The 26,609-nt window shown below is 36.1% G+C and overlaps 2 protein-coding genes across 3 annotated transcripts in view; one reads left to right on the forward strand and one right to left on the reverse strand.

The window, feature by feature from the left end:
• Positions 1-18,673, reverse strand: part of ODR4 (odr-4 GPCR localization factor homolog) — a 39,787-nt gene extending 21,114 nt beyond the window's left edge. The window contains exons 1-9 of the mRNA XM_080823880.1: positions 18,369-18,673; positions 15,708-15,828; positions 12,598-12,735; positions 8,829-8,924; positions 6,204-6,310; positions 4,491-4,527; positions 3,569-3,709; positions 2,935-3,030; positions 1,824-1,889 (exon numbers count right to left, since the gene is read on the reverse strand). Coding sequence (XP_080680006.1) covers positions 1,824-1,889; positions 2,935-3,030; positions 3,569-3,709; positions 4,491-4,527; positions 6,204-6,310; positions 8,829-8,924; positions 12,598-12,735; positions 15,708-15,806 — 780 coding nt within the window. The 5' untranslated portion in view covers positions 15,807-15,828; positions 18,369-18,673. The remainder of the gene's footprint in view (positions 1-1,823; positions 1,890-2,934; positions 3,031-3,568; positions 3,710-4,490; positions 4,528-6,203; positions 6,311-8,828; positions 8,925-12,597; positions 12,736-15,707; positions 15,829-18,368) is intronic.
• Positions 18,603-26,609, forward strand: part of TPR (translocated promoter region, nuclear basket protein) — a 67,158-nt gene continuing 59,151 nt past the window's right edge. Inside the window, exons 1-6 of one of the 2 annotated variants that reach the window (XM_080823877.1) lie at positions 18,603-18,786; positions 19,141-19,449; positions 21,030-21,134; positions 23,547-23,620; positions 25,224-25,320; positions 26,452-26,555. In XM_080823877.1, the coding sequence (XP_080680003.1) occupies positions 18,717-18,786; positions 19,141-19,449; positions 21,030-21,134; positions 23,547-23,620; positions 25,224-25,320; positions 26,452-26,555 (759 nt within the window). In that variant the 5' untranslated portion in view covers positions 18,603-18,716. Of the gene's footprint in view, positions 18,787-19,140; positions 19,450-21,029; positions 21,135-23,546; positions 23,621-25,223; positions 25,321-26,451; positions 26,560-26,609 lie in introns of those variants that run through there. The other variant, XM_080823878.1, reaches the window with a different exon arrangement.

The raw sequence follows: 26,609 nt of genomic DNA on the forward strand, positions 1-26,609 counted from the left end.
GATTCTGAGAAACAAACTTAGGGTTTTGGAGGGGAGGGGGGTAGGGATTATGGGTGAGCCTGATGGTGGGTATTAAGGAGGGCACATATTACATGGAGCACTGAGTGTGATGCATACGCAATGAATCTTGGAACACTGAAAAAAATAAAGTTAAAAAAAAAGGGACACATGGCTCAGAAAATCAACACGATTTTAAAGGCACAGAAAGTAAACCTCTGAAATAGTAATTAAGAAATTAATGAGTAAGTATGCTGAGGCTATGAAGAGTCTTGAATTAGACTCTTCTAACTAGTCAGTATGGAGCACCTAAGGAATTTTAAACAAGGACACTAACACAATCAGTGCCTAACCCTTATATATAGTCAATAAATACTTTAAAAAAACCCTAATTAGTAAATAACAAGTGAATGAATGCAAACTGTGATTCAGATAGGATAATCTGAGGTTATATGCAGGATACATTAGAAATATAGAAGATATTCCAAGAGATATACAAACAAAGGTATCAGGAGTTTCAGAAAAAGAATCACTTTGGACAAGAATGAATAGATAGAGACCAGTTAAGAGTTAGATGTAATAATACAGGTAAAATAATAACATTGTAAGGCTAGTGGCTATAAGTCCATAAGGAAAACAAAAGATGTACTTAACAATGCAAAGTAAGATTCAACAAGACTTGATGGAGGTTGAGGAGGAAAGTGACATCAAATATTTATTGACTACTTATTACATATTAGTCATTTTAAAGTTTCCAGCTCGCTGACCAGTAGAATGATTGATAAAAAAATTTATACTGTATAATAATAAATATTATCTCTCATAATATTATCTCTCATAATATCTCTCCTATTTTCCCACAGTCTACACATCTACCAACTCCAATTTTACCACAAAAATAATCTTAAGTAAATTAAAAAACCAAGAGGTCATGTAAGCATATCTAGTAAAAAGCATCTAGGTACAGGAATAGTTTTAAAACAAAGGACATATCTAAACTCAAAGGTACTGAGAAGAGAAACTGAGAACATTAAGTTGAATGGCATTAAGTCCAATGACAATTTAGTAAATACTCTATTGCTAAACACAGAGAAGGAATAAATTAAAATATCCTCTTACGCAAATTACTGTTGTCTATTTTACTCAGTTAAAAACATATACAATATTTGCATTATTATATATATATGTATATTATATATATATATGTATATTATAAAATATACATAAAAATATCCTGTTCTGCATGCATACTTTTGGGAATAATTAGTGGCCTTAACTTTTTATTCTTCAAGATATCCAACTTTCAATTCTGAAAAGAGACGTATAATTTAAAACAACCATATACAAATATAAAATTGCTAATAATGTGTGATTTTTACCAAATCAGAGGAGGTATAAATACACTTCAAAACTGAGTATATGACAACTCCTGGTACATCTGTGCACACATCTTTTTAAGTCGTTGGAACTAAAATTTGCTTATAAAACTTACAACCCAAGGTATCACATACATATACATGTTCTTATGTATACACTATATATATACATGTTATATACATGAAATACACATATATTTTTAAATTGCTCTCTACTGGATGCTAAAATTTTAATAGCCTTGAGGCAAAAGACCAAAATAGGTTTTATTAAAATAATGTTTCTTGTAAATAAATTTCCTAGAACCATTTTTTACATGTCACATCTCTAAAATTCTTTGACTCTCTAATTATAAATATAAAAACCCAAACAATTTCATTGTGATTATTCTAAAAAATAAATTATTTTAGATAAATGGGATAAGTATCAGATAAGTATTTTAAAATATTTACCAACTGTGTGAGCACTTTGACATCAAAAGAATGACTAGTTGCTTGAACATTTCCTCTAGATTTTTTCTGAAAAAACACAAAAGTTAAAAACTAGATTACTGAGACTGGAGTAGAATACGAAAGACAATTTAGGAACTATCCTACATATATTAAGTAACTTAGAGGAAAAAAATCTTATCACTTGTTTTATATTGGCCTTTTCTATAGATATGTCACTTTGTGTACTATCAATCAATGTGTACTCTTAAAAACCATTAATTCCCTACTTTTATTCCTCTAAAACAAGGATTGGCAAACTGTGGCCTATAGGTCAAAGCCAGACTACCTCTAGTCTTTGTAAACAAAGTTTTACAAAATACCATCAAAATCATTCATTTACGTTATTTGTGGCTGCTTGTTGAATAATTGCTGGAGACCTTGTAGCCCACAAAGTCTAAAATACATACTATATGCTTTTTTACATAAAGTTCACTGACCCTCGCACTAAAGAGAGAGATCACCAAAGCTCCTCTTCAGATATATCAAAGCTATTTTAGAAGCCTGTATAGATTCTTTCTATAAAATGGCCAAATTCAGTCTTTAAACTGCTATCAAAGTAGAACATGTACCTTTTTTTTTAAAAAGATTTTATTTATTTATTTGACAGAGATCACAGGTAGGCAGAGAGGCAGCAGAGAGAGAGAGAAGGGAAGCAGGCTCCCTGCTGAGCAGAGAGCCTGATGCGGGGCTCGATCCCAAGACCCTGGGATCATGACCTGAGCCGAAGGCAGCGGCTTTAACCCACTGAGCCACCCAGGTGCCCCGAACATGTACCTTTTTAAGTTTAAGCAAGCAGTTTACAATTGGGAAATTAGAAGTTAGAGGACACTCCTTTCTTCAGATTTTAGGATTCCAATTAATTCAGAAATATCTCCATTTTCTGAAAAAACCCTTTACTTTATTATTTGCCCTTTACTTTAAAAGACCTTAGGGGGCAGGCGGGGAAAAGACCTTAGAAATAAGAGGTAGATGGAAACTGTTTTCAGGAAGGCAAGAACTAAAAAAAAGTCATCTTCTATTTTTCTTCAAGCACAAATAATTTCATTAGTAAGCTGATATTCTCTCAACTCACCTGTCCTTCTAACAGATCACCATCTTCATCTTTAACTTGTCCATTAATCAAATAAACACCATTTTCTATTTGCTTAGCCCAGCGTGCAAGTCCATTCTTAAAAGGAACACAACATGGATATCTTTCAGATATAATGTCATTTCAATTAATCTCCCTAGGGCCCACTTTTTTCCACCTAATATACTGAAATGTTAATGTGGTAATCAGTAATGTGGTATCTATTTCTTGAGTTAATATTTTGCCATTTTTTTCCTTCATATATTTTTTTTCCTTCATATGTTTTTAAAAAATGTCTGCTTATAGTTGACACACAATGTTACATTAGTTTCAGGTATACAACATAGTGATCCAACTTATTTATACATTATGCTATACTCACAAGTGTAGCTACCATCTATCACCATACAACGGTTATTATAATATCACTGACTATATTCCCTATGCTTGACTTTGTTCAGTCTCATAAACAACAACAAAAAAGTATATCCCCAAATTTTGGTAACTTAGCCATATTAAGTAATAGTTTTTCTAATCTTCATCCCAAATAACATTCATATCACACACTTAAGAGGCTTAATAACTACATGATCACAGTCAAATAAAATTCTAAAGAAAATTCGTTTTGCCCTGATACCTTTGTATTTTTCTCCAGAGTATAGCTGACAGAAGTGGTAGACAGCGGAATATGAATATTAATATGAACTATACACTCCAATGAAAGCCATGAAGTTGATAGTCCATTTTGATACTTCCAATCTGCTGGTTTTGCTGAACTCTTTAGCAGTGGGGAAGGTGAAAAAACATAAGATACGTGATTTAGGTAAAATACATGGATCAATAAAATATCATAAAATGTACAACCTAATAACTCATATAAACTGATATCTAACATATTTGGCCAACTTCTTTCATCACAGGGCAACAGGTTAAAACTAAATAGAAATAAATCATGCATTAAATTCACTATTCTTTAATACATTCCAGGCAGCCTTGGCAACTCCAACCCCTAGTGCTAGGTGGAAAAGAATCAGATAATTCATGCAGAATTCTGACAAGTCCTCTGGTTCTCAGCTGCAACTTCAACAATGTCAATTTGGAAGCTTCTGTGTGAAGCAAATAATCAACTGAGTGACTATCAGGTGCCAGATGTTCTCCTTTCTGTCCTATCCTTGCTAACACAATACTGCGAAGTTACTTTTTCATATTGTTTTTAGACACCATAGCAAAATTTTAGTCTGGATTCTTGTAGTAGGCAGCCTGCTTACTAGGCAATGTAACTACCAAAAGCCCAGATGCTTTTACTACTAGCCTCTCAGAAATAATACTAAATGCATAAATAGGCAGAGAGGGCTTAAGAAAAATAATTGAACAATGAAAAAAAATTTTCCTTGCTTGTAATGAAATTAATCATACTTCAAAATAAAAAGTACAGCTGGTTGTGGACACTGATAGGAAATGAAAGCACCAAAAATTATTAAAGCTAAACAACTTAATTTTATTTTAAAAATACTTTGTAATACAAAAATCAAAAATCTTTAAAAAGCAATTTTTCTTACCTTTGGATCATGGATATCATAAGTTCGACAAAATATTCTTTATGGATTAAGGACAGAAATAACCAAAAAAAGAGAAGTAATTCTTGATGATCAAAAGAAAATAAGCCATTAAAAAATAAAAATAAAGTACACGCACCCAAGAGTTTTTATAAAATCATACTTCATATACTAAAATATATACACATATATATCTATATGTATGTTTGCACAAATACATACATAACTTGTAAATAAGCATATACATATTCACATTTTATATAAACTAATATATACGTACACAAAAACCGCTCTGACTATAAAACTTGTGGTGCTTTAAACTATTCCCTATTGCTTAAAATCCTGCTAATCACAATGAATAGAATGTAAGCACTTGCAAAATTTTCCTCAAATACACATCCTCTATAACAAATAGGAGTGCTGGGAAGCCTGGGTGGTTCAGTCAGTTAAGCAGCTGCCTTTGGCTCAGGTCACGATCCCAGAGTCCTGGGATCGAGTCCCGCATCGGGCTCCCTGCTCAGTGGACAGCCTGCTTCTCCCTCTCCCTCTGCCAGCCGCTCTTCCTACTTGTGCTCTCTATCTCTCTGTCAAATAAATAAATGAAACAAATAGGAGTGCTGTTTTGAATGCAGTCAAGTCTGAAAATGTTCATTGGGTCAAAGGCCCAGTGTACATAAAACTTAAATACCACAGGAGTTACAAGCTCAGCTTCTGCAGGAATGATCAGTTTTTGAATTTTGTCTTTTCAAGCCCTAATTTACTGGTTCTTTGCACCACTTCGCTCCCCTGGTATGGCTGCTCCAGCTTAGGAGGTACTCTTGTCCCTGAAAGATGTAGAGAAAAGAATCCTAAGAAGGCTTTTAGTATCACTTGATCTCGGCTAAAGACATAAAAATTTCTTGGATGTCCTACACTGTCCAGTTCAGTTTGGAGGTGAACTACCCATTATTTTTAGTCATTATTTTGCCTAAGCTGTCAGTTTGGCATTGACCTCTCTGTAGAGGACCTACTGAACATTAAAAAATGGGGTAGCTGGCTGGTAAACCCCAGTCCTTGCCACCTTTCTCAAACTCTGTAACAATCCTAAAACATGATTAAAGCCATTGTTACGGGGTGCCTGGGTGGCTCAGTGGGTTAAGCCTCTGCCTTCAGCTCAGGTCATGATCTCAGGGTCCTGGGATCAGGCCCCTCATCAGGCTTTCTGCTCAGAAGGGAGCCTGCCTCCCTCCCCCACCCGCCTGCCTCTCTGCCTACTTGTGATCTGTCAAATAAATAAATAAATAAATAAATCGTTTTTAAAAAGATAAATAAATAAATAAAGCCATTGTTACTCTTACTATTGTTGGCAGTCCTGATTATGTATTATTTACAGAAAAAACTTCCAAATTACACCTGTTTTAAAAATATGATATAAATTGGGGCACCTGGGTGGCTCAGTGGGTTAAAGCCTCTGTCTTCGGCTCAGGTCATGATCTCAGGGTCCTGGGATCAAGCCCCACATCGGGCTCTCTGCTCAGCAAGGAGCCTGCTTCCCTTCCTCTCGCTCTGCCTGCCTCTCTGCCTACTTGTGATCTCTGTCTGCCAAATAAATTCATAAAATCTTTAAAAAAAAAAGTTTAAAAAATACAATATAAATTAATGTTTTGGGAAAAAAACTTGCAGAATATTATTTTGATATCATATACTTTTAAATATAAACTTCTAAATAAAAGATACTTTTTTGTGGAAGAACAAATGTGAAGTGTCACTCGTTCCGAGATCTCCTCTTCTGTGAAATTCCATAATCTCCTTTTATTCATAGATTTTTCCATAGCAAATACTAGCTGAAAGGGAACAAAACACACATCAATTTAATGCAAAATAAGAGAACAAAAGTAAGTGCAGAAAAAGATAATTATAATGACTCTGAACTCCCAATGAGCTTTAAAATTCCATGATTCTTTTTTTTTTAAGATTTTTATTTATTTATTTGACAGACAGAGATCACAAGTAGGCAGAGAGGCAGGCAGAGAGAGAGAGAGGAGGAAGCAGGCTCCCCGCTGAGCAGAGAGCCTGATGCGGGGCTCAATCCCAGGACTCTGAGATCATGACCTGAGCTGAAGGCAGAGGCTTTAACCCACTCAGCCACCCAGGTGCCCCTAAAATTCCATGATTCTATCATTAAATTTTGTTTTCTTCAAAACAAAGAGTGAAACTTATTATTAACATTTTGAATTCCATTTTTAGGAATCTATAAAATTTGGGTTCCAAATATAAAAATATAAATCACTGTCATTTATCAACTGACATGAGGAATTAATTTGGGGTAATTAGCATTTAAGTTTAGAAGTATAGAATAAAGACTGTTTTAATTAGAATGAGAAATGACAAGTGATTTTTAATCTACAAAAATGAAGCATGTCACCTATTTGGGAATTCTTATGGAACTACCACAAAACATGTAAGGCACTATGTAAGTACATATAAAATACAGTAGTAGCAAACTGGAAGTAAATCAGAAATAACGACATACATTTATGTCACAAGTAAGAATTATAGAAATGCATACTTGATATGAGTAGAGGGGTCCTAAATTTGACTCTACACTTCCTAATCATAATGTACACAGGGACAAGCCGAATCTGTTACCTAATTCACATGGTCCATAAACTGAACACAACTGATTGAAAAGAGGCACAACATTCTTGATAATGATATCAGAAGAAATTTCTTCAAAGGTGATAGTAGGTAATATAACAAAGTTCTCAACAATGACCTTACGGGAGACACTAGTTTTATAAGGTTACTTCTTAGAAAGTTCCTCACTATAGGCAGCAGAAGTAAAGTCAGAAAACAGAAACTCAATAATGTCTTTAGAAATACAGCATTTCTTAGCATATAAGCCAAGCAGAGAGAGTCAATTATCATATGGTTTCGCTTATTTGTGGAGCATAAGGAATAACACTGAGGACATGGGGAGATGGAGAGAAGAGAGTTGGGGGAAATTGGAGGGGGAGACAAACCATGAGAGACTGTGGACTCTGAAAAACAATCTGAGGGTTTTGGAGGGGCAGAGGGTGGGAGGTTGGATGAGCCTGGTGGTGGGTATTATGGAGGGCACGTATTGCATGGAGCACTGGGTGTGGTGCATAAACAATGAATTCTGGAACACTGAAATTTAAAAAATAAATAGGGGTGCTTGGGTGGCTAAGTGGGTTAAAGCCTCTGCCTTTGGCTCAGGTCATGATCCCAGGGTCCTGGGATGGAGCCCCACATCCGGCTCTCTGCTCAGCAGGGAGCTTGCTTCCCCCACTCTCTCTGCCTGCTTCTATGCCCACTTGTGATCTGTCAAATAAATAAATGAAATCTTTAAAAAATAAATAAATAAATAAATAATTTTTAAAAAAATACCATCACAGGCCTAGAAATACAGTATTTCTAAAATCTTATTTGCTTGTTAGGAACAAAATGATACAAAAGCAAAAGGAAAAGGAAAGAGGACCAACTGTATCTCTCTAGCACTGAGGCTACGTTCACCCGATTCAATCCAGTGCCAACCACAATAGGATGCAAAACCAATGCGATTAAAAACACATACATTTAGATGATATTTCAAAATGTCAAAGAAGATGAACAACTGTCAAAGATATGTTTATTTAAAATGGAAAAAACAGCAGAAATTTAAGTAACTTGCCAGGGACAGGAATATTTTCATTTTCTTCCCTTTCTCCCTCAGGTACAAATTACAAAGATTTAATGTGGGACATTTGACAGGAAAGGTTATAAAACTGGAAGAATCTGTAGAAACTGTGATTCTTATTGGCTGCACACCAGAAAATGTTTTTTGGAGATTCTGTGGGGTTTTATGCTTCTCAAGATTATAGGGTTCCCCTCTCTCGGGGTGGGAAAGAACTTTTAGAAGGCTCCTTTGGATCCTGAGTGCTAAAAGAGATGAAAGCTGCCTGCACAAAGTTTGCTTTTGATTTGGACTTAAGGGGAAACAGCTTGTAGACCTTCATATTTATTTACAGACTATGTTACCCAATTTACTGATATGGGAATAAAAAAAAAAGAGGTGACTAATGATAAACACTCTGCCAAGGAATATAGAATAAGTATCTGATTATGTTTTACTCTCAGAATCGTGAGAAAATGGAACAGGTGTAGAATCACAAAATCTGTCAATTTCACATTACAGCAATCACATGGAACTAGAAGGAAGTTCTAGCAGAATACTGCTATTGTACAAGAAAAACTGTTAAACCACTATAATTTGTCCTGTAATAGTAAAAAATTATCTTTAAACTTAAAGCTTTTAAAAAATATATAGCTTTGATTAAAAATAGAATATTTCAGACTTACTCTACGCAGGGCATTTTGAAAATCATTTCCCATTTCTAAAGTTGTAATGATAAATACTCCAAGAACTAAAAGTCCCCCTGGTAGCATTCTGGAAACCTAAAAATAGAAATATAGTAGCAGTTAAGATAAGCATTTGTCATTATATGCGATATTTTGTGTTTGATAAGCTAAATATTAAATCAGCAAACAAACACTCACTGGGTCCCAACTATATGCATAGCATTGAGGTGGGAGCTTTGAAAAATGGGTTAAAATATTGAGAAATGGTTGATAACCTGAGGAATGAGGCATCATTATATAAACAATCTTCCAAGAGTATCCTTAATTTTTTTCCTTTATAACTAAAGCCATTTAATACCATTAATAATGACACCTTTTACTCCTTTCTCATGAGATCACAGATTGAAATATCTTCTAAAATTTTTTTAATGGCTTCTACTGTCACCTAAATAATATATAAATTTATCTGCTACTGGTATTTCAGACTTTCTAAAATCTAGCTAATCTGATATTCAGGGCCTCACTTGGCATTACTTTCCCTGAAATACCATACACATATCTGGCTAACTCTATACCTTCATTCAGACTGCTCCCTCAGCCTACACTAACCTTCCCTTACCTTCTATGTATCTGAACTCTATTGAATACTTCAAGGTCAGCTTGAGGAAGCTGCCTTCCCTGATACTTTGATCTCCCAACTCCCACAAGACTTTGGTGTAGTTTTCCCATGGAACTTATCATTACTTGTGTGCGATGGTCTGGAAGTTCTTTAAGGGAAGCCTGGGATTTAAAGAGAGGGGCTCTGACCTGAAAATCCATTGTTTCCTATTTTTCACATTTACTTCAATTTTTTACACCTATTTATTATTTTGGGTATAAATATTATTTCCAATTTTTCTTTAAAATAATATTGTAAAAATGCTAGCAAGGCTTTCTGTGTTCAGGGAATTATTTGGTTAGAATCAATTTCTTGAAGTGGATTACTAGTTTATGAAGTTATGCCTATTCTTAAGGTTTTTGACCCATATTACCAATTTGTCCTCCATAATATGTTATTTATCTTCAAGTGATTGTGGCTAGTTCCTAATAACACATTAACCTCTTTCCACCATCTAAACTCAGAGATAAAGTGCTTTTTGTGTGCGTACATAGAACACACACACACAAAACTGATCAGAAAGTTAAATCTTCTTAGATACCATAGTCTATACCTGAATATATTTACATTGTGTCTCCTTGTGTTTCCTTCTGATTTCATTAATTCTATTCATTATAGTAGCACATATAAAGCAAAGCTTGACATATAAATAAAGAACAAAGTTTCCATATTTAGTATGGAAATATGCATATTTTCAAAATCACCAACACATAAAAGTAGCCGTTTCTTTCTAGAGGCAAAAAAGTCAACCTACTTTGTTATACAAGTTTTCTTTGTGTGCATACAGATGTGACATACATCTCTCTATACACATGTGTATATATATGCTATATACATTTGTATAAGTATGTAATTTTATGAGAAACAAAAAACAAAACCGGAGTCAAAATTATTTAGAAACCATTGGGAATTTAAGTTTAAAATATTTAATATTTTCATTAGAAAGTGATGTTAAAAATTTCTTAGATTCTTTTACTACACACCAACCCCCATCACAAACACATACACACCTACAGATAAACATGTGCCTCTCTGAAAAATTTAAAGTTGATGGGAGATGGAAATGATTACTTTTACCTTACTCTAACATTTCTTATTAGTTGACATAATCCATTCAATGACTACTTTTAAGTGTATTTACTCAGCATTCCCTCTTACCCACTCCCAAATCTGTTTCCTCCTATGAGAAGGCCAACACCATCTTCCTAGACATCCAGGTTAGAAATCTGTCATCTTTAGCTACTTTCTCAAATGCTCCTCACTCCCAGTCTACTTGATCCCTAAATCATCTTGCTACTAGCTCTGTGACCACAGTGTTTTGGCAATGAAATTTTAGCTCACTGCATTAGTTAATTCATGCATTCATTTATTCAATATTTTGTGTGGAGGCCAAGAAAAACAAGGCTGTACTAACATCTAGCCCTAACATCGCCCTCCCCTCCATAAAACTGAAGGAGGCTGAGGTGGAAAAAAATGGAAACAAAGTTAAACCTAAATCTCACTAACAAGAACACCTGATAGGAGAAATGTGACATTTCACCAGGAAACTCCCAATTGTCGTCATGTTAGTGCCTCATTAGAGGGAAAATCAGCCTTGACTTGATAATAACCAGGCCTCCAATATCCTGACAGTCTTCTTTACCCTGATAGCCCTTCTGAACATCCCCTTTGTCCTCACCTACTGCTGAGCCAGCAGTCGTGGCCCAATTATCTACCGCCAAGTCCACCCCCACTCTGCCTTTAAAAACTCTGACTGTAATCCGGTTCAGGGTCCAAGTCCCTACTCCGCTGTATCGGGTACACTTGGGCCCAAGCTTAAGCTTGCCAAACAAACCCTCGTGCGATTGCATCGGTGTTGGCTCCTTGGTGGTCTCTCGGACGCGAAAACTCGGGCACAACATTTTGGAATTCTTGTAAACCATGGAAATAGTATGCATGGCACTAAGGATATAGTCGTAAACAAAACAGATGTGACCTACCCTTATGAAACTAAGTCTAGTATGAGCTCACATCATCTTTTTTTGAACTATCACAGTAAATGATGTTCAGTCTCTCCACCTTCCATTTACACTATATCAAGATATTGAAATAATTTTCTCAATTACTGATCAATCATATTAATTGCTTCTCAAGATAGGGAGCTCTGAGAGCCTACCACAGAGCTACTATCTATCAAAGAAATTCCTCACTTCTTAGGATGGTACTCCAAAACCATCTATAAACTGGCCCCTTCCAGCCTTCTGTCTAAATACATTCTTTTACATACCTGTGTTTCAATTATACCCAATTGCTTGCTCTGCCCCAACTCCTTCCCTTAACTTTCATAACTTTGGGTCATTTATTCATACTGTCCTTTGTGTGTTCAATGTGTTCTCTGACTTCTACTGACAGTCCTATTCATCTTAAAGTTCAGAAACTTCTTTGAAGCCATTTGATTCCAGCCATCGGCAGGTATTTAATTATTCAGCATCCTATATTCCTATAGCACTTTCCTACTTTTACCCCATTTCTCTTGTAGTAATGTCTTTCACTTTGGTTACAACATACATTCTAAGGACATTAAAAAGAACCTAACCAAACCATCATTTTATTCTCTCAGTACTTAAGTATTTGAAACAATCTGACCAGCAACTTTATTATCAATAAGTATTATTATATAGAACACTTGGAAATAAGCTAAAGGGCCAATAACAAAAAGAGATTAAAAAACATAAAGGTTTTTAAACATTAAAAAGCATAAAGGTTTTTAAACATTAAAAAGCATAAAGGTTAACAATCGAAAAGCATAGCATATAAAATCAAAGGCTTTCAAATGAGACTGCCTGGGTTCAAATCCCAGTTCCATCACTTATTATGTAATCTTGGGTGGGTTATTTAACCTCAAGTAAAAAATGCTTTTTAAAATTAGACACAAGTAGTCAACAAATGAAAAATATAATCATGGACAAAACAGAACAGAAAAATTCTTCTATCACTGATATACTATGCAAGTTTTGAAAACTTAAAAATGAGTACTCTGAAGTCCTAGTCTAGTAACCTGAGGATGAAGTGCTTTTGTTTTGTTGGTCAATAAAGCACAACTTAACTATATAAAAAGACAAATATGGTAACCTGGTTGGCATGTTCTGTGGCCCATTCTTCATCCAAGTTATCCAACTTAGCTTTTTGTTGATGTTTGAGGTTCTCATTTTGTTCCTCTTTGGGTGGCGTTCTAGTGGCAAGAATGATATAATCCTTTTGTGAAGAACACTTAAAAACAAATTAGAAAAGCTTATTAGAGTAACATCTGATTGAAGAATGTAAAGCTCTTATGACATGCAAAAACAGTAATATTCATAGTAGCTTAAATTATTAATACTTATATTATAATGGAATCTATAAGGAAACCAAATTGTTTCCTTCACACATCATTTATTTATATACTTAATATCACCTCCATATTTGTTTGGGTATCTTCAATATGAATCATATAATGGTCCTTATAAACAGCTTACTGGATGAGTCAATGTACTATACTGCAACTAAAATATATTTGATCAATTTTTAGTTATATTTATTTTCTAGATAATCTGAACAGATTGCATCGTTCAGCACATATAAAAACTCAGTAAAATAAAGCAATAAAAGACCTTGTGTTTCTTACTTACATCAAAACAATGGTAGTAGGGAACTTGTATATGTGTGTCCACAGAAAAGCAATGGGGATGTGGGATATATAATTGAAGTGATATCAGATTAATGTTCCTCAGTTTTAATAGCACTTAAATGGTAACCAAAGGTGGGATATCTGAATATATAAATTCAGGGAACTTTTAATGGCTCAGTCTCACTACAGTGAGAGTTTGCTATAAAGAAAAAGTAAAAATAAGGCAAATAAAACCAGTTATTGTGGGGTCATTCTCATACATGACCTGAAATTGCCACTATGAGTGTCACCCTGGGATAGAAAATAAAGGGAGAGAAATTATTTCTACAAAAGTTATTTCCAGAAAGTTACATTCAAATGCACACAAGAAAAGGCAGGTGCTGATTAAGCAAGCATGACTTTTTTTTTTTAAAGATTTTATTTATTTATTTATTTGATAGACAGAGATCACAGGTAGGCAGAGGCAGGCAGACAGAGAGGGGGAAGCAGGCTCCCCGCTGAGCAGAGAGCCCGATGTGGGGCTCGATCCCAGGACCCTGGGACCATGACCCAAGCCGAAGGCAGAGGCTTTAACCCACTGAGCCACCCAGGTGCCCCAGCAAGCATGACTTCAAAAAGAAAAAGAAAATGACCCAGAGAGCAGGAAACAGGCAAGCTTGAGGGAAAGAAGAAAAAAGTGATGAACCCTGGGATAAAGAAGAAGAAACATACTGGAAGGGATGAAAAGGCAGAATAAGGAAATCATGGAAGGAAAACCCTAAATTGTGGGAGACTTGTTTGTAAGATGGTAGTTTTGCCAATTTCTAGAAACAGCCTATATAAGTAAGACAAGTTTGGAAGAGGGTATTTCTCCCTGATCTTTTATCTTTACTAAGATGCCTTTCTCTGAGACTCTTATTCCCTTAAACTTTTTCAAATAAAGGGAAATATAAAAGCTTAAATAAAAAGTTGCTAACAAAAAGAACCCCATATTGGATGCAAGTAACCTCAGTCAAAAGGTAGTACAGGGAGGGACGCCTGGGTGGCTCAGTTGGTTAGGCGGCTGCCTTCGGCTCAGGTTATGATCCCGGCGTCCTGGGATCGAGTCCTGCATCGGGCTCCTTGCTCAGCAGGGAGCCCGCTTCTCCCTCTGCCTCTGCCTGCCACTCTGTCTGCCTGTGCTCACTCTCTCTGACAAATAAATAAATAAAATCTTTAAAAAAAAAAAAAAAAGTAGTTCAGGGAGCCTACATGGCTCAGTCAGTTGGGCGGCTGCCTTTGGCTCAGGTCATGATCTCAGGGATCCTGGGATCAAGGCCAGTGTTGGGCTACCTCCTCAGTGGGGTGTCTGCTTCTCCCTTTCCCTAGGCCTCCCCCCCCCCCACTTATGCTCTGTTTCTCTAATACATAAATTAAATTTTTAAAAAAAAGTAGTTCAGATTATTAGCAAGACGGGTGGTCTGGCTGTCTAAGGAGAGGCCTCATAGTGTAGTGTTACCTGGGTGAACAGGACAGGGTATGCGGTCCGTCTTACAAGTTAAGAAATCACATTTGTGAAAACCCTGAGAATGACCTGGACTCTCAGGGCTAGAACGACATTAACTAAGCTCATTCAGAATGATGCTGAAAACAAGAATACCATGAAGGGTATACACATGACTCTTCTTGATAGTACATTCTTTATAAGCAGATAACATGCGGCTTAAAATTATAGGAGGAAGTAGCTTCAAAATCTGGGTAGAATCGGAACAAGAGAAGTTAATTATGCAATTTGAAGGTTGTAAGGCATTATGATAAAATATCCAGAAAGAAAACTGTCACAATAGAACTATTTTTGCTACTAGGTATCAAAATCAAATCTTTGGGCCACAGTGTACTCTTCCCTAAATAGTGTTTAGGTGGCATAGCCAGTTTGTTCATGACTCTCCTTTTTTTACTGCTTTCTACTGCTAACCTATCCTCCCTGCTGATTACATTTTTCTTCAACTGTATTAAATCAGCAGGTGTTTATGCTTTTTAAAGTAACTGCCCAAATCTCTGTTCCATTTTGTATTGATTTTTAAGGATTAATTCCAAAAGGGAAATAACGTTTATTTTATTTGCAAATTTCTATTCCCTCTTCCTCTCTCCACTGAATCAACATTAAAAAAAATTCAGTAAGATGAGTGATTACCATAGCATGTAACAAAAGACATGACCACTATTGCCACAAGACTGAGATGAAACAATGGGAACAAAGTTGTCAAAAACTACTTTTGCAAAGAATTAGACAACCAGGTATTAATAAATATTAGAAGAAAGTATAAAACCCTTGGAAAGACAATAAAATATGCATAATTTGATCAGTGAAATTCTAATTTTGGAGTTTCTACATTATGAGTTACATTTACATTGTCAAAAGGAAATATGTTCTGACTTAAGCAAACCTGGGCTAGGTTTGTCCTGCTTCTCCACACTTTTCCTCAAAGACCATTTTAAGTTCTTCTACATTCCATTCCTCCATTCCCTAACCTTGAGCTTACAGTTAAATAGCACATTTTAACTTTAAATAAACAAGTAATTTGTTTTATCAATAAATGAACTAAAAGATACATACCTGTCCAATTAAAAGACCTGAGACAAAAGCCTTTCCTTGAAGATTTACGTTTGAAAGATACTGGCCAACAGTCTCTTCTACAATGTAGGTTCTTCCCATTATCAGGAACTAATTCAATCTCCTAAATTACAAGAAAAAGATACACGCTGTTTTTAGGTAAAAATATAATTTGCAATGTTTTTGTCATGGGGGTTATATAGCAACAGAAGTAGTACCATCCTGATTACTATCCCATGCCTTGCAGAGATCGCTTGTTAGGTAGGGTATTCTTTCCTGCAAAGTTCAAATGTAGCTTCAGAATTCTCAACACAGTGCTGCTGGAAACGACTACCAATCAACTAGAGCTGCCATAAAAGATAAAACTCACTTCCATTATCTAAGATAAAGGGAGAGAATGCTAACCTACTAGTCAACACACCTAATTTATTTACTACTTCTTGGTTGTATCATTTTTGATAGTCTATTCCTGAGCCTTATTGTAATCATTTCTAAAACAGGAAAGAGGACAATTTCTGAACTGCTCTTAGCAGGGAGAGACCAAATTCATTTACTCAATAAGCATACTATGAAGAATTACTGTGTGCTAGAAATTGTGGCAAGTGGGATGGCACAAAGATGAATAATACTTGACCTATGGCCTTGAGTAACTCACAGCACGATTAGAATTACGGGATTCGATAAGCAGCAGTGCAATAATAATGAACATTTACAGAGTTTTTTCTAAGTACTTTATATATGGTAACATCTGTAATGTTCACAAAAACTCCAGGAGGTAGGTACTATTATTATAAATCCTGTTTTATAGATGAAGAAACCAAAAGGAAGAAAAGAAATGTAACTTGCCTAAGCAACAAAGCTGGTAAATGGCAAAGGTGGAACTTAAACTCAGGTAGGATTTAAACTCAGGCAGTCTCGCCCTAGAATCCATGCCCTTAAGGGCTGTGTTCATGCTGAGGAATGTATACCTCCTCCCTCAGTTAAACGTTTACAAAGGGTGGTCCTGTTCTGCACTCCTGTGCTCCTTCTCTCTCTCCAGTTTGTAAACAACAGTTGCAGCATTTTGAATAGAAATAATAGTCATTTCAATTGTGCAAAAAGTTTCAGTCTTATTTAGTACAACAAAGTCAAGGCAATTGCAGATGAGGTAGGGTGGTATATCTGCCACCAGTAAAGTAAACTGCCAATCACAATGATTTTGCATTACTCTTAAAAGTAAAGCCCAGAGAACTGGTTCCAGTCTGAAATTGCCTACTGGATGTTGTTTTTTCAAAGAGTATGTTCAGTTTTGTCTCAAAATGCATTCAATTTCTTCCCAGCTCTTTTCCAACAACTGCAAGTAAATTTGGTTTGCACAAGAGTTATTTTTAGACTAAGTCTAGATCTAAATCACTAATCTAAATCACTATCTATCTAAATCACTAATGCCACTATAAATTTAAAGGTTTTCCACTTTTAATAGTGCCTTAACATTTTAAACTTCCCTCTTCTTCGTCACGCTATTCCACTCCTTTTCCTTCTGCCTTAATAATTCTTAATTATTGAGAGAAAAAGCAGTGACAGTGACTCCAAAGTTATATATAACCTCTCAATCTTATTTTTCCAAGGTGTCATCCAGTAATCATATTACTTTAATGCTTCTTCAAAACTTTAAAATATAGCCAACCATACTTTACAAAGGGCACTACTAAAAACACAGATCTTGCCTAAAACAGTTCAATTTATCCTGAAGCGTTGTGGGACAACATAGTTGCCTAAAACAGTTCAATTTATCCTGAAGCGTTGTGGGACAACATAAGCTATGCAAGTTGTCCAAGCATTGCGACTTGAGACAATTCAATCTCTTTGTACTCTGGTTCCCTAGTCTACAAAATGAAGATTTTGAGTCAGGCAAGTCTGAAAATCTATCTAGTTTTAGGACTGTGATTCCCAGTACAGGATATCTGCATTTTCCAAACAGCAGATCAGTAATAGTGAGCCAAGGGCATAGTACAGTACTACGCATACCAGCAACCTTAATTAAAGTGCTTATATAAAATATTTTGGGGGGGGAAATCAACTTGTCCTTAATAATACCCACAAAAGGGCTGCTACTGTGGGAACTGAAGAGGGAATGAATTGGGAATTGCTTTATTATCACTGAAGAAGTTAAGAATTCTTTCGGAAGAATAATTAAACATGAAATAATCTACAGATGCAGCATAGAAGTCACAGAGTCACAACCTGGAAACAAGCAGTTCTATGACGGGGGCAAGGTGATAAGCGGTTTTTAAGAATGTGTTTTAAAACTTTTGTTACAACGGTTTTTCCATCTTGAAAATATAAGCATATGGTAGCACTTTCTACAGTATTACCTTAAAACATAAAAACAAAGGCTACAAAGTCCTCCTGCATTACTTTAAGTCCTCCCCCTGAAAAATGAAACAGGCTCCGTCAATTCCTGTTGGTTCATTGTCACCCGCCCCGCCACATACAAAAGGCATCTAAGTACGCCGTCTTGAAGTAAGTTCTGTCATAACTGGCCTTGAATGGGGTACCCGAGGCTCTGCCCATATGCTTCCTACACTCGGTTCCTTTTCTTCTTCCTTCAAGACGAGGCTCTCTGAACCCGAGCGCACACACTCAACCCTCACATACACGTATTACACCCGTAGGCTGACTCACCTGCGCTCAGAATGTGCCCGCGTGACAGACAAATCTGTCGAACTGTCAGTCCTTCTCAGAAGGGGACTTAAGGTGCAAGTACAATCCTCCGAGGGCCAGATTCCCCTCGGGTACAGATTCCCCAGCCACTGAATTCATCAGAAAGCGACAAACTTCCCACACCTCACTTCCCACTTCAAACCCAGGGTCTCTGGAGTCGGGTGGCGCCGTCTGATGACGCACGCTGCCCCCCTTCCTTCACCGCAGTACCTCAGCCAAAGCGACTGCGGTCGCCACCCCGCCCCCTTCCGGGCGCCATTGAGAGCGTGGCGGTAGCCCGGCTCCTGCCGTCCAGCCCCGCCCGGACCGATGCCCTCTAGTGGCTCAGTGTCTAGAAGCCGCCAAAGAGGACGACCCATGACATCCCGGAGCTTTGACGGTAAGGCCGCCTTGCTTTTCCGGGAGGGACGGGAGTTGACGAGTACTCTGTGGCGCCACCTCGCGGACAGTGGTCATGTTGCCGGGGGAGGAGAACGTGGGGGGGCGGGGAGAAAAAAAAGGAAGCTGAATGGGCGGTGCTCAATCAGGCTCACAGAAGGGGTTGAGAAAAACACTACGTTTCCCACAGGCCCGCGCGGCCTGAGGCGGGTGGACTGGGGAACCGGAAATCAGACTGGGTCAGAGGCCGCGGCTGAACTCGGATTCCCAGGGTGCCCAGCTTCCGGCGACTGCGCGCGCATTTCGGGCGCGGGCGCGTTTGGTGCCGGCGCTAAGGCTGGACTCGATTTCCCAGGGTCCCGCCGCGGGAGTCTCCGGCGGGCAGGCGCACGCGAGCCACGGAGCGAGGTGGCCGAGGCGGCCGCCCAGGCTTCTGGGTCCTCTTGGTCTTCGCCTTTCTTCTCGGTTTCTGCTGCACCGGCTGCTGGCCCCGCGGCCTCCGGCCCGATCGACATGGCGGCTGTGTTGCAGCAAGTCCTGGAGCGTACAGAGCTGAACAAGCTGCCTAAGTCCGTCCAGAACAAACTTGAGAAGTTCCTTGCTGACCAGCAATCCGAGATCGATGGCCTGAAGGGGCGGCATGAGAAATTTAAGGTGGAGAGTGGTAAGTGGCGACGCTCTTCCCGCTCTTGATGCTGGGCCCGACTCCTTAGCGATGGCTGGTCTCCCCTTGGAGCTTGCTTTCTGCCTACGACTTCCCTGGTGGCATCACTTCCCCGGCTCCTTAGACCGCCCCGAGGCCTTCTTTTATCTACTCTCACAGTTTGAAATGAAGGCACCTTTTTGTTTGTTTTAAACGGAATTTACACTTCGTTCCGTTTCCTTCGTAATTAGTGTGGTCTTACTTAGGGACACTTAATGTTCGGCACGTAGAAATTGTGAAGATCTGGGTGTGTTTACTCCGGGCTGGCGAGAGTCTGCGACGCCTGTCTCTAAACTTGGAGTACCCTATCTTTATGTTGCTTTGCTGGTAATTTCCGCTCACTTTTCTGCACACCTGCCTTCAGAGGTGTTTGTCTAATTGACTGCTTCGCGCACTTAGTTCTGTTTTTCAGTCCTGCGCGCTGTTTAGGTGACGAAATGGTCAGATAAAAGAGTAGGCGCCTAAGACAGCATTGGAAACACAGCGAACGTAAATGAGTTTGATCCATCGGATTTTTCTCTAAAAGTTGGAGTTTAAAGGCCCGTTGATAGGTACTTACAGTAGACCCTCAAATAAGAAAGTTACCGACAATAGTAACTTGAATATCCGGTAAGAAAGATTAAGATCATAGTAACTACCGTTAGTGAAATACAAACTGTTAGTTGTCCTGGTTTACCTGGGGGCGAGGGAGGTATGTTGCTGTTTTTGCTAAACTGATTGAAAATTATGAATACCTTATCACTTCAAAAAATGTAATTATCAAGCGGAATTGGTGTCAAAAAGTAATTCTCTGAATCCCAACACTGAGGATACAACGCGATTGTTCATTAGCTTATACATAAATATCGACTGTCTTCTTTGTGCTTGATACTGTGCTGAACAGGACACACTCAGTCCTTCCCCTGTAAAGTTAACTCATTTTTTACATAAGGTTAATTATTTTATGTTTTTAGGTATTTGAGTCTTTCAACAGAACCTTTTTTTTCAGGTTTTTTTTTAATTTTTAATTTTTTAGTAACATATAATGTATAATATTAGCCCCAGGGGCACAGGTCAGTGAATCGCCAGGTTTACACACTTCACAGCACTCACCATAGCACATGCCTTCCCCAATGTCCATAACCCAACCACCCTCGACAGAACCTTTTAAAACAAAGCAGTTTTTAAACCTTTTTTTCTCCATTTAATAAGGGGTTTTTTTTGTATGTGTGTCTGCTTTATGCTAAAATGTCTACTGATGTTCGGGGAAAATACAGAGATAAGTAGTTAGACATGTTGCCTACCTTGAAGAATTTCAGTCTTGTGGAACAGACATAGAAGTTGGAAAATCCCTGTAGGTCTTTCTTTTGTTATGTTCATGCAAGTCAGTTGGAAATGTTAAAGTTCTTTCAGTGCTCTATTTATCTTTACTCAAATTCTCTTATTTGGAGTGTAATTCAAATACTGTGTCTTAAATACTAAAATAACATTGTTAAAAATAAGTAGCATATTGACTGTGTGTACATGTGTGTTTGATTTTATTTTCTTCTCTGCTTCTGAAGAACAACAGTATTTTGAGATAGAAAAGAGGCTGTCCCACAGTCAGGAGAGACTTGTGAATGAAACCCGAGAGTGTCAAAGCTTGAGGCTTGACCTAGAGAAGCTCAGTAAGTATTTTTACATCCTTATTTTATTTTTGTAGTGTGGAGATCTTTAGGCACTTTTTTGCATGCTTTGGAAACTTGATTTACTGTTTATGAAAATACTGATTGTTGTTGTTTTCATTTATAGTGGTATTTGGAGTTTTCACTTGATGGTAAAGACTTCATTAAGAACATAAGGTTTAATTAATGGTCAGGAGACCTGGTTTCTAATTCTGACTACTATAAAAGCTCTTTTGTTATATGTAAATCATGACATACAAAATGGCTGGAACCACCTGTCCATCTGCTTACATAACTGAGCAGATCAAATGAGAGTTGTTTGAAAGCGTTTTTCAAAAGTCATAATGCATTATGCAACTGAAAACGTAATTAAGGAGAGAATTATTTTTAATTTGTTGAAGATTAAAGCCTATTAATTTCATTATTATGTTTGAACTATTATTGTTTTATAAGTATTTATGAATTCCAGGGTATTTCCTCTTTAAGACCTGTTTCTTGGGAAAGATGAGTAATTTCCTTTTTTTTTTTTTTAAAGATTTATTTATTTTTAGAGAAAGAATACAAGGGGTGGACGAGAGAATTGTAAGCAGAGCTGAGCGTGGACCCCCACGTGAGGCTCAGTCTCGCCACCCTAAGATCATGACCAGAGCTGAAAACAAGAGTCACATGCTTAACAGACTGTTCTGCTCAGGTGCCCTGTGTAATTTCCTTTTTAATAAGTTTCTTATATCATTAAGTTCTAGAAGATACACAAGATCTTATTTAAAGGTCCTGGCATTTCTCAGGAAAATGATGTATATTATGTGCTTTGCTTATGATGGGAGAAAGCAAATGTCAGAAAAGATCTTTATAGAGTGGGGGCATAATATTGTTATTAGATATAGCTGGATTTTTAATTTGATTGGGAACACAGGAAACTTATAAAAGAATGGTTAACATTTCAGCCTTTTTTCTTAACTACATCAGTGCCCATCAACTATTTAGGTCATAATTTTTTTCCAGCTAATTTTGAAGCACTTAATTTTTAAAATATATGTATAATATGTATAATGATATATACACACATAGGTAATGAGGGCATAAGTAATTTATCGAGTAGTTAGATCTGGTTCATTATCTGTATATAGTTCTGCCTTGGCATAATAACTAGGTCTGTAGAGCTGAGGTGCTAAAGAATTTCAGGAAAATTACCATGATTATAGCTTCTTTTATGCAGTATGGAAGAGGGAGGAGGAGAAGATAAGGATAAACCTAGACACATATCTAGTATGCCTTTCTGGGGTATACAGTTATGTTTGTGTTTTTTCAGTTTATCATTCCAGATCTATAAGTTTGGAAAACAGTAAATAATATTAATGCAAAATGGAAAATTCAGACTAATTTGGCAGGGTTTTCCCCTATAATAAGCCAGTTGTTTAAATAGAACTAAAGATTGGAAGTAGTGATGACATATTATTAAATTGCCAGCACATAACATAGGTGTGTTTCAGAAAGTATATTCTTCCTAGTTATCTGCATGCATTTAGAGAAGAAGCTGTGCAAGGGGAGGTAGACCATTATAAGTGGAGATTGTTGGGATTGATAGTTCAGTTTCAAGCATAATTTTTTTTTCCTCCATGTTGAAGGCTCTTTTTAGAGCGATAAACAAGCTGAATCACAATTATCCATTGTTGTTATTTACTTTGTATACATTTTATATAGTTTAAATTTATTTAGTCTGTTGATCTTGGTTTTGTTTTTACTCTTCTGATTTGCAAATATAATTCATTGTTATGATTGACTTAGAGGAGTCATTGAAAAATTATTGAAGTGATAATTGTATATGTTTTTTCCTATAAATGTTGGTTAGAATGATCACAAATAAGATTTTGGATGCAGGAATAGCATATTTAAAAATCTGGTCTTGGGGCACCTGGGTGGCTCAGTCGGTTGGGCATCCGACTCTTGGTTTCAGCTCAGGTCTTGATCTCAGGGTCTTGAGTTTGATCCCTGTGTTGGGCTCTACACTGGACATGATGCTTAAAAAAAATAAATAAGAGGGGTGCCTGGGTGGCTCAGTTGGTTAAATGTCTGCCTTCAGGTCAGGTCATGATCCCAGGGTCCTGAATTGAGCCCTGCATTAACCTCCCTGCTCATCAGGGAGCCTGCTTCTCCCTCTCTTTCTGCTGCTCCCACTGCTTCTGTACGCGTGCTCTCTCTCTCAAATAAATAAAATCTTTTTTAAAAATATAAAAATTTTGGTTTAGGAGTAAATTTGGCATATTCATGAATTTGGAATACTGTGTTCTGTAACTCAGCCTTTCTGAGACTCAGTTTCTTCATTTTAAAACATGTATGTGGGTGGCAGTTGGATGAAAACTGTCATTGTAGTTTTTAAGTTTATGTGTATATGTTCATAAAATTCCTTTTATCCAGACAATCAACTGAAGTCACTAACTGAGAAAAATAAAGAACTCGAAGTTGCTCAGGATCGCAATATTGCCATTCAGGTAAAAGTTATTCCTATGAATAAAGCTAACTATAAACATGATACTTGAGGAAGTATTCTGTTTTGTGTTACTTAATGGGAAGGTGAAACATGTTCTATTAGGAGAAACTACTATCCGAAATGCATATATATAAATTCCTTAATTGGACCATAAATTTATATGTTTATTGATTAGGTATTTCTTTTACTCATCAGAATATGTTGGTACTTAATATAAAAAAAAAAACTTGGTTTTAACGCTATAGCTATTAGGGTGGTGATTTTTTTAAAAATTCACATTGTAAGTGAAGTGCCACAGAACTGTTAAGTAGGAGAGATACTCATAGATTTATTTGTCCCCCACTCATCACTTACCTACCTGTTATCCTTCATTTCTTTTAGAAATTTAGAAATTCTCTATTAATATTTAATGTTGCTCAGGCATTATTTCAGCTATTGTGATTCATTTGGGTATTTGGATGAATTCATATCGGAATTCATTTCCTCAGAGTAGTGATAACATACTGGATGTGATCACAAGGATTGTTCACCCATTGGTTTAATGAAGTGATCATACTCAGTGATTCTCTAAATAGAACTTCAGACTCTTGCCATTGCTTTTTAGAAATTTGCGTTTGGAAAAACAGAACAAAAACTTGTATTTGATTTGAGATTAAAGGTACTTGATGTATAAAAGATACTTATAAGGGGAAAGTGGTAAACTTAATCCAATAGAAATTTAAAATTCTCTGCATAAAAAGAACTAAAACACAAACCACTAAAAGTATTTTTTCAATTAAAATATGACTATTTGGAAATATGACTATTTGGATCCTTGGCTGCTTTCATACTCTTAAGAGAAATCATTCAAGGGAGAAATGGGCAAAGGAATTAAAAAAAAATAGGAAGCTGCACAAATGGTCAGCAACAATATGAAATGTTGCTCTGCTTCAATTGTGATCAGAAAAAGCAGATAAAACAATAAGGTAATTATTTTTCATCTCCCCATGTTAACGTTGATTTCTTTCTTGTCCTTTTTTAAGAATGATCTTCAGTTCTGGCATGAGTGGCTTGAGATTGGCACTTATGAATCAAAGCATATTGATTGCCATTGTCTTGCTGCAAAGCAGTTTGAGAAAATATATTAAATAATAATATAATTAAATTATATATTTTATATGAACATATATTAAATAATTTAATTAAATGGATAATTTAATTAAATGGATAATTAAATAATTTCATTTCTAAGTCTCTTTCTTGAAAAATAATTTGATTCAGCCTGTAAATACAGTGCTATCCATTAAAATTGCATTTTATGGCAGCGAAAAATTAAATTTAATGTCTTTTCTACAAAGGCATGTTTAAGTAATGAGAACACTTCCAAGTGATAAATAGTAATGTGAGAAATTTTTTCATAAGCCTATGAAAAATAATTTTTAAAAATGTAAAATATAAATAATGTTGAGATTACAGGTAATTTTTAAATTTCTTGATGTATTAAGTTATAAGAGAACGAAAACCAACCATTCTTAAACTACAGTTAATGTTAAATAAAGTGACATTTCTGTGCTGGAACTTGAACACAGTTTTTTAATTTAAACACATTCTCCTTTATATGATAGAGCCAGTTTACAAGGACAAAAGAAGAATTAGAAGCTGAGAAAAGAGACTTAGTTAGAACCAATGAGAGACTATCTCAAGAACTTGAATATTTAACAGGTATGAAGAAGTACTTTAGCCTCTAACTCCACTCTCTCCTTTCTCTTCTAATAGTGCTAGGAATTAATCCCCAGTCCATTTCTGTTGCTGGTATTTGTCATAGCGCAGAATATAGTTCAATGTAATATCCTACTGTGTCTCATACTCATTTATCTTTAGATCATTATCAAGGTTTTAAAGAAGTGTCTAGACGAATATACACAAATGAAAAATACCTAAGAAGTTGTAACTTGGACCAAGATTTACATGTTAAAATACTTGCTACAGTGTTATTTATAATATCAAATTGGAAGCAGTTTAAGTGTTCAGTTGTAGAGGCTAACACAGACACACTTTTTGGTATAACTTGTCCATAAACATTCAATATGTATAAGAACCTGAAAGGAAATCTTGTCTTTAAAAATATGGACTGAAGGAGTTAGGCAGGAATATAAGCTAGCTAATACATACAAGTAGGATAGATACAAAGTATATAGTATATGATGTAGTTGATATATTAAGGTTAACTTGACTCTTAAGCAGTGTAATGGAATCAAGTTCCCTTTCGTTCCTTTTATAAAATTTTTGAATATTTTTATTAATAGAATTTTCAGCTATTTATGTTGTTATATGGTAATACTCAATTAGGTAACTACAGTTTTCCAGCCTCAGTTAAGTTATTTCAGAATATTTATTGGTGATGTTGATCAGTTAGTGGTTAGATAAAATTAAAAGAATTTTTTTTTTATAAAAACTTCAGTGTAGGAATATAGTAAAAATTAATCATGTAATATTCTGGCTGTTTTGAGTAGATGTTTATATGTATTACTGCTTTTTAACTTAACAGTGGCTATTTATGAAATTTTAATAGATCTGTAGGTTTATATCAGGAAAATTAATGTTAATTTGTATGTTTAGCTTAAGATACTGCACTTAAAAATAAAATAACCAGTATAATTTACATGGTTGGTTCGGTGCACATATTTGGCTTATCATTTGCCAAAATTAAATTTGTAACTAAGTATGACAAAAACAAATTAAGGAGATCTGCTTACCTTGTATTAAATGCTTGTATTTGTAGAGATGCTTCTTCGATGTTTGGTTCCTCTGAGCGTTAGTCATTATTTTCAAATTCTTTTCTGACTTTTCTAGAGGATTATAAACGTCTAAATGAAAAACTTAAGGAAAGCAATACCACAAAGGGTGATCTGCAGTTAAAACTGGATGAACTTCAAGCTTCTGATGTTTCTGTTAAAGCAAGTAACAATTTCAAATGCACAAAATACAATTTTTGCTTAAAATTCACCTAA

The sequence above is a fragment of the Martes martes genome (assembly GCF_963455335.1).
Source record: "Martes martes genome assembly, chromosome: 15".
NCBI lineage: Eukaryota > Metazoa > Chordata > Mammalia > Carnivora > Mustelidae > Martes > Martes martes.